This window comes from Sus scrofa, chromosome 18, assembly GCF_000003025.6.
Source record: "Sus scrofa isolate TJ Tabasco breed Duroc chromosome 18, Sscrofa11.1, whole genome shotgun sequence".
NCBI classification, from domain to species: domain Eukaryota; kingdom Metazoa; phylum Chordata; class Mammalia; order Artiodactyla; family Suidae; genus Sus; species Sus scrofa.
The window spans coordinates 7,572,056-7,581,277 of record NC_010460.4 but is presented as its reverse complement, the minus strand read 5'-3'; the positions used below and the strand labels follow the sequence as shown (position 1 = coordinate 7,581,277).

General features: G+C 45.5%; 1 gene segment (V, D, J or C); it reads left to right on the top strand.

Moving 5' to 3' along the window:
• LOC102162186 lies at positions 552 to 4,690 on the top strand. The segment is given in 2 exon segments: positions 628 to 818; positions 918 to 4,690. Coding segments are annotated over 2 exon segments (501 nt in total).

Here is a 9,222-nt window from a genome sequence, read left to right as displayed (position 1 = left end):
TGTAAGACCTTCCAAATGGAGACAGGACACTTCCCTGTGATCCTGGATGATCAGGCATCTGTACCCCTGGAGGAATATCTCATCCACTTTCCTAAGGAGCCTCCTTTTTTTTACCTGGGGCATGAGTGGTCCAGTCTTCCGTGGTCTTGTCTGAAATAAAGGGAGAATCTTACCCATGTGGACACAGAGATGGGAGTATGGACATAAACTGTTGGTAAACTATAAGACAATCTGAAGAGTTCTTCAAATTTCAGTGACCCTGACCTTGAGACTGAAAACTTTCTGGACATCAGGTGGTTCTTTTTAAATGAAAAGGTCACTGTAGGCTGATATCCGATTATCCAGCGTTTAGGCAAAGAAAAAACAACCAAAAAAACTAGTAAAAATTTGAGCAGAGAAATCACAAAAGTACCAGGACTGCCATGGGAATATTTCTTAGACAGAAGAACTGCTGCAAGAAAATGTTAACAGTGTACAAATAAGGAATGGTATCATTATGCATAGAGAAAAAAACTTCCTAACTGAAGGACAGAGGAAAAGCATAGAGACATAAAATTTCTTTTTAATGCAGATTTACTGATTTTTTTCCTGTTCTGGGCTCCTCAGCTTTATAGGTTTGATTGACTTGTTCCTGTGGGGGCGGGGTGGCAGCTGAGCTCTGCAGCTCAAGCTTGTGTCCAGGACAGAGACGTCATTGAGTTACTGAGAGCCGACGTTCTTTTTCCCCCAGACAGAACGGGAGGACATGAGATTCTTTTCTGGAGCTGAAAACATCCCCAGGCTCTTCTCCTGTGTGGCTCTCTGCCTCCTGTGGACAGGTGAGTATCGGTGGGCTCCTGGCCCTGGAATTCCCAAAACCTCAATACAAGACTTCCTCTTGAAATGGGGACATCAGGCACTGTCATTCTCTATTATAGGACATGCGGAGGCCTGGATCACTCAGAGCCCAAGATACGAGATCACGGTGACAGGGGAGACAGTGGCTCTGCAGTGTTACCAGACTTATAACCATGACTGTGTGTACTGGTACCAGCAAGACCAGGGACACGGGCTGCGGCTGATCTTTTATACCTGTGATGTTGGCATCCTTAACAAAGAAGAAGTCCCTAATGGGTACAATGTCTCGAGACCAAGCATGGAGGATTTCTCCCTGATCCTAGAGTCTGTTGTCCCCTCCCGGACATCTGTGTACTTGTGTGCCAGCAGTAACTCCACAGTGCTGCACAGCTGCTTCCTCTGTGCACATAAAGGGGACTTAGAAAGAGTGAGGATTGCCTGCCCTTGTCGGGTCTCGCCCAAACCCCAGCCCCTGCCTCCAGAAGAGTCACAGAGCATAGCTTCCTGATTCTCTCTTCTGGGTTCTCTGCTTGCAGAGATGTTGCCCCTATTAGGGCATCTTTGGCAACTGATGCAAAGGATGTCTCTATTTTTTTTTTCCAGGGCCACGTCCATGTCATATGGAGGTTCCCAGGCTAGGGGTCCAATCAGAGCTAGAGCTGCCGGCCTACACCACAGCCACAGCAACTTGGGATCTGAGTCAAGTCTCCCAGAACCCCCTCCTTCCCTCCCTTGAGCAGTAAGATGCCCTGTTCCTACCTTCCATGGAATTTGTCTTGGATTTATTCAGTTATGCTGCTCAGGAAGCAGGTGAGGCCCAGGAGCACAGGGAGAAGATTTCTTCCTGGAATTGACATAGCATTTTGTATGTAGCCCAAGAGGCCCTGTCTCCAGCCATTCAGTCCCCACCCCCACCCTGAACGCTGCTGCCACTCAGAACCTGTAACCTCGGGGCACAAGGAGGGGCAGGTAGTGACAGTTTCATGTGAAGAAGATTGCCATTGTGGAATAGTAACTGGTGCCAACATAAGCCGGCCTCAGACCAGCAGCTTTTCTATCTCAGTAACAGAGAATTTTCAAGAAAAATAGATGGTTCTGGGAACTCTGCATCTTTGGGTCTTAACTTGATAACCCTGGCATGTAAGCCCTAAGTTTGGGAGACTCAGCAGAGTATCTCTGAGAACATGACTCTGCAGTTTTCACCTCTCTGACACACATTTCCTTGGTTTTTTTTTTGTTATTGTTGTTGTTTCATACCAACTCTCAGGGCCTTCTCCAATCCCCTAACCTTTTCTCCCTCACTACTCAGAAATAAAAGGAAGTGGTTCATAACGAATGTTGCCCCATTAAAAAAACAGTCAGATACTAACCACTGATTTCAGTTGCATGTTATGCTATGTTTTTTGGAAGATTCCAGACAGTCTGTTCAATTTTGCATTTCTTGCTACTGTATCCATCCTGGAATTTTTCAGGCATAAGGGAGTTCACCACCTTCCCAGACAAAAGATATTACATTGCTGACCTTGAAGTACAGGCAGCACGACCATGAAGGTTTTGGTACATAAGGCATCATGGAGATTCATGCAAGTAAAGAGGAAACTGGTCTTTGACCTACAGATGAAATAAAAGCGTCCAACTCAGATCTACACTCGGGGCATCATTTTTTTCCCCTTTACTTTCAAATCTGTCCACTAGTTCAATGAGCTTCTAGAGAAACGTGGTGGCAATTACCCCAGCGTCCCCCTCGTCCAATTTCATGTGCCTGGGGAAATAGAGCACCTGGTAAAAGCGACAACTCAAAGAGGAGGAGCTGCCTTGTGGGGACAAGGGACACAACACCGCTCCTGTTCTGCACACGCTTACAAGGACCTGAGCTGGTGAACTTCCCATTGCTGCTCTGGCTCCGCCATGGGCACCAGGCTCCTCTGCTGGGCGACCCTCTGCCTCCTGGGGGCAGGTGCGTTCTGAGAACACCAAGCTCTCTGCCTTGGACTTTTCCAGTGGTGATTTCCATCTCCTTTCCCAGAATTTTTCAAATTCTGTGTTTTCCTCCGACAGAACTCACAGAAGGGGGAGTCGTCCAATCCCCCAGATACAAGATCACAGAGGAAAGACAGACTGTGGCTTTGTGGTGTGATCCTATTTCTGGCCACAATCTCCTTTCCTGGTACCGGCAGACCCTGAGAGCTGGCCTGGAGCTGCTGATTTACTTTGAGGAAGAGGCTGACATAAATGTTTCTCAGTTGCCCCAGAAGCGATATTTTGCAGAGAGGCCCGAAGGAGCCAAGTCTACACTCAGGATCCAGCCCACAGAGCTGGGGGACTCGGCTGTGTATGTCTGTGCCAGTAGATTAGTCACAGCCTTACAGAGACCCTTCCTTCCCGTGCACAAACGTCGTGATGCTCCCCGTCCATGTAGCTCGAGACAGAGGCCTCCTCTCATCATGCAAGGGGAAGAACTGGCTGTGCAGAGACAAGCTCTGATGTATATACAGGGGAGGGCATACATTATTTCTGGAAGTGTGAGGGCTGATATTGTTGTTTGCAAATAATTATGATTCAGGGATTAGAAACTTCCTGGTGACAACTCAAAAATCCAAGACAGAACCTTCTTGTGGCAGACTCAAGCCTTGGGGGCTAGCGACAGTGGTTCTCCTAGAAAAATATATAATCACAAAACATGTACATTAAACTTTAATAATACAGATGGTGGAGTTCCCATTGTGGCTCAGAGGAAATGAATCTGACTGGTATCCATGAGGATGCGGATTTGATCCCTGGCCCTGCTCAGTGGGGTTGTTGGGGTCGGGGGGGATCCAGTGTTGCGGTGAGCTGTGGTGTTGGTCCCAGACTCGGCTCAGATCCCAAGTTGTGAGGCTGTGGTGTAGGCTGGCAGCTCTAGCTCTGATTGGACCCCTAGCCTGGGAACTTCCATATGCCATGGGCATGGCCCTGGAAAAAAAAAGTTTTTTAAAAAAAAAAAAACCCAAAAAAACCCAGACAGTGATTCTAGGAGCATAGCAAACAGGCTCTCCCGTCTGAATGATTCAAGTTGATGGCCTTCTCACTCTAGCTTCTCCTCAGCTTTTACTTGGATGTTTTCTACATCAAAGTCTCAACAGTGGGTATATGTTTAGGAAATATTGTTTCCAGTTCTTATGGAAATGTGTTGATAATGATGATGCTGCTGATAATCTCAGCTATTTTATTCAGCCCTTTTCCAGCTTCGAAGAGATATGTGCAAATGCGTATCCTGGCAACCAGTCTCAAACCTTAGCTCAGACTGAATTCTTACTCTGGAGTGATCGAACTCTTTACCGCAACCATCGCAGCTTGGCACTGTATGTAAGCTTGAGCCATTCCGTTCAGAGGCTGTTGAGGACATTTCCCGCTCTCTGCCTTAGTACATTCGAGCATTCCTTAGGACATTAAAATACTCCTTAGTGCATTAAAATATTCCTTGGTAAGAACTTCGCAAACAGTCAATTGGCCTGATCCACTTGCCCCCTAGGATAATATACTCTTTGTTGTGAGGTTTGTATCCTGTCCTCTAACTTCTGCCTGGGCTTGCTATCATCTCTGATAATTCTAGAGATCATTCTGAGGCGTTGGTTGGAAGTATTTGGAAAGCAGTTCACTGAGATTCTCTTGAAGGCGCAGTCACAGCCCCTCAGCCTCGACTGGCTTCACTTCTCTGCCTACCCAGACTGCATGCCATAATATATTCCATTCGATGCCTGCCTCCTTGACTCTTCTGCTCACATCTCTGCCCAGCTTACTTGTCTGATAAAACTTCACTGATGTGCTGTATAGCAGAAATTAGCATTACCTTATAAATCAACTATGGTTTAAAATTTTTAATTAGGAGTTCCCATTGTGGCACAGTGGTTAACGAATCCGACTACGAACCATGAGGTTGTGGGTTCGATCCCTGCCCTTGCTCAGTGGGTTAAGGATCCAGCACTGCTGTGAGCTGTGGTGTAGGTTGCAGACGCGGCTCGGATCCTGTGTTGCTGTGGTTCTGGCGTAGGCTGGTGGCTACAGCTCTGATTGGACCCCTAGCCTGGGAACTTCCATATGCCACGGGAGTGGCCCAAGAAATGTCAAAAAGACCAAAAAAAAAAAAAAAATTTAATTAAAAACAAAAACTTCAGTCATTGATGTCCGTCTTCTAGCCAGAATTTGTATGTATGTATGTATGTATGTATGTATGTATGTATTTAGGGCTCTACCTGCACCACAGCCACAGCAACACAGGATCCTAGCCGCTTCTGTGACCTACACCACAGCTCATGGCAACACCAGATCCTTAACCCACTGAGTGAGGCCAGGGAGCGAACCTGCGTCCTTATGGATGTTAGATTCTTTTCTGCTGAGCCGCAACCGGAACTCCAGAATTTTTATTTGGTTCCTTTTCCAACCTCCTATGTCACTAATTCTCTAATAACATTTTCCAAGCTCATCTTTTATCTCTTTCATAGAAAACATCATTGTTTGAGTCTGTCTGGTAAGTTTCACACCGGAGATCTTTGTGGGTCGATGTTGATGTTTCTTTCTCTGTGGCTTCTTAGTCATGGTGTTTCTATTTTCATGGTTTGTATGTTTTCTTGTGAATCTGGTTATCTTTGACTTTGTGCCAGACATTAGATGGGTAGAAATAATTTTTCGTCTAGGATGGACAAACACTGTTCCAGAGAAGATTTTATTTTGCTTCTGCCAAGTGCCTGAGAATATAAATAACCTGTCTGGAGTTACCTGATTCCTGGTGTCCTGGACCACCTAGAGAACAGATTCACTTCTTCTTTTCTTTACGTTGTGTTTGTCAATGTTCCACATTTGGTACATTCGGGTCTTTGACTTTCGTTCTGTCTCAGAGCTCATGAATCAGTTTCATGAGCTCTGAGTCAGGGTAGGCAGACATCCCGAAGGGCGATGGGACTGCTACGCTTCTCTCCTTAGATGCTCACCTCTCCAAAATTCCAACCCAGAGTTCTTCACTGTGTTTTTAGGACCCTAAGTTTTTATTTTTTTCCCCAACTATTTATTTATTTATTTGTCTTTTTTTTTGCCTTTTCTAGGGATGCTTCCCGTGGCATATGGAAGTTCCTAGGCTAGGGGTCTAATCAGAGCTATAGCCACTGGCCTACACCACAGCCACAGCAACTTGGGATCCGAGCCGCGTCTGCAACCTACACCACAGCTCACGGCAACGCCGGATCCTTAACCCACTGAGCAAGAGCAGGGATCGAACCCACAGCCTCATGGTTCCTAGTCAGATTCGTTAACCACTGCGCCATGACGGGAACTCCTCCCCCCCCCAACTACTTAGATTAACAAAGAAGCGTTGACTTGAGTGTCCTTATCTATAATTACTGGGATTAAAGCGAAGAGAATTTTATTTAGAATTTTACATAAAACCTAATTAATTAATGTCAGGTTCTTATTCTGAGATCTCTTTGATATTTAATTTAAATGGCATAGAGATGTTACACTTAAATTTTAATTTTAGCCTAAGTACTTCTTTTGAAAACTTATAAGGTGGTTATAATCAAATTGAGATATTTATTTTTTGCCATCTTATTATTGGAGTTTTTGATTTTTTTTTTAACTTTTATTGCATAACCTCTGATAGTCCATTGGACCACATGACAGGATGGGAAATGGAATTGGGAGTGAATATGTAGACTTGACTGGAGAGTTGAGAATGGATTTGGAATTTGTTTAATTGCTGCAGTGTTGGGACACATCTGTGCTGTTTTTCTATGAGCAAACCCAAGGAGCAATGGTTGGAATTAGGGGGAATAACTGACATGTCTATCTTTCCTCTCCCCTTAATCTCAGTCTCCTAGGACAATGCTTTATTTGACATTCCCCATTTTTGGATACTTCCCTAAATGAATCCTCCTGTTCTAATCATCATATTTCTTGCCAAATCATCTTTGTAGGAAGGGAAATAAATTGTCTTATTCAATCTCTTTGTCTTACTTTAATCTCTCTTCATCTTCTTGCCTTCTTCCTGGCCATCTACAGAAGAGAGAGCTGCTTTTGTGTTTTCTCAACATGCACAAAGGTTAGTGGAGAACTTTCTTAGCCATACAGGGTTGGCCTGAAGTTTGGAGGGGAGAGGAAATGAATTAAATTCTGATTCACTCTAGTGTTAGCCATCCCATTTAGTTTCATATCAGAGCTCTGTTATTTAGCAATATTAAAACGGACATTATCATCTCTGCCTGTGCAATTGCCAATGTCTAACTTGCAGGTAGTTCCATCTTAGGCCACAATAAGGCAATATCATCTATTGACCCTCTAACCCCAACAAATCATAATACATAATACCCATATCCCCTGTACTTAATGAAACACACAACCCCCCTTAAGTCCTGGCCAGGCAACCTACTTGTGCTGCTTCTGTCCACTGGCCACTAGGAGGCACTGTGGCTTCATTTCATTGTTGTCTAGTGTCTACATGCTGAGATCTCCCTGGAAAGAGAGAATTAAGGAAACTTTAGGGTTGGGTTTAGATTTAGGGTGTTGCCCGTGTCTTAAATGAGGGCTGAGAATGAAGGAACTAGAGACCAACTCTTCTTCCTTTGTTATGGAGATGGAACTGATTCTGAATTGCATGTTTGTTTGCAGTGGGCATTCCTCCAAGACATTCCTCTTAAGGCATGCCTGCACAAAGTGTGGGGTGATCTAGTTTGCATGCGTGGGTTGGGAAATGCAGAGACTCAGTTTGAGGGGCAGAGCAGTCTAGCAGACCTGAACCTAAGCCGCCCAGGCCAGCCACCAGCTCTGCTTTACTTAGAGGGTAAGGTGGGGGAAGGGCGATTGCTTCCTTTGACCTCATCAGAGGGCCCCTGGCCCAGGGATGCTGACAGCCACAGTGATACCACTGGCAAACCCATTTCTCAGGCAGGGTTGGACCAGAACAACAGATTTTCTCAAGCACTTTTGCTCTCAGCAGGAAGATGCACAGTGTAGTCTTGGCTTTGCCATTCACTCTAGATGCCCATGTGCCCCTTGGAGCACATGGGAAGCTAATGAGGTCTGGCAGAGAGAAAGTTTTTGCCTGGGTTTCCCTTGGCCTGATTTTAAGTTCTTTCTATGTAACTGTGCATCGGTCTTGAGGCAGAATAATAACTCAGGTAGTCAGTGTAGGAGCTTGGGCTTGGAGGCATTCTTTGATATGGCTGTTGATTAACATTTGTGGCTTAAGGGCTCCAGGGAGTAACATCCCCACAGGCCTTATTTACTATAGGGAGTGTACCTATGCCCTTTTGGACATTAACACCTAACCCCTGTGACTCAGTTTACAGAAAGAAAAGGGCAAAGAAACCATGAGGCCTAAGAGACATTTCCACCTGAAGACCCCTGTTGGACAAGGACTGATACAGGTAATTGGGCAAGGCCAATGGGAGAAAACCACTTCTTTCTGGACCACACGTTGGTGCCCCCCCATCTTTTTTTTGTGTGTGTGTGTGTGTGTTTCATTTCTTGGGCCGCTCCCTCGGCATATGGAGGTTCCCAGGCTAGGGGTTGAATCAGAGCTGCATCTGCGACCTACACCACAGCTCTTGGCAACGCCGGATCCTTAACCCACTGAGCAAGGCCAGGGATCAAACCCGAAACCTCATGCTTCCTAGTCATATTTGTTAACCACTGAGCCACGAAGGGAACTCCAACCCCCGTTGGAGATAAAAATCTCTATAAGACAATAGAAAGCAGGGGCTCTTTTCCGCTCCCAGCCTGGGAGCTGTTTGCTTTCCTGTAATAAATACTTGGCTTGCTTGCTGCCTGTGTGTTCCAGAAGTTCATTCTTCAGCTGCGTGAACAAGACCCTGGATTCTGGTAACATCTTTCCAGGATCAGTCTCCCCCCTGTATCTTGAATCCAGCTACTGCATCTTTCACCCACGAGCCCACGGATATCAGATTCCTAGTGCTACTCCTGCGAGTGACCACTTGAATTTGTGACTTAGAACAATACAAGTTTATTATGTATAACAGTTTTGAGGGTCAGAAGTCCAAATGGGATGTAAGTGGGTTAAAATCAAGATGTCAGCAAAGCTTCATTCCTTCTGGAGGCTGGAGGGGAAAATCTGTTTTCTGCCTTTTTTCAGCTTCTAGAGGACACCAGGATCTCTTGGCAAGTGGACCCCTTCAATCTTCAAAGCCAACCGATGACTGGTTGTCCTTTTTCATTCTGCATCCCTGGAACCCTCCCTTCTCTTCCTTCTCCCTCCACGTTTTAGGGCTCTTGTGCATACACTGGGCCCATCTGGAAAAACCAGGCTGGTCTCTCTCTATTAAGGTCAGCTGATTAGCTACCTTAAATCCACGTGGAATCTTAATTCGCTCTTGTTACATAATGTAATGATAGGGATGG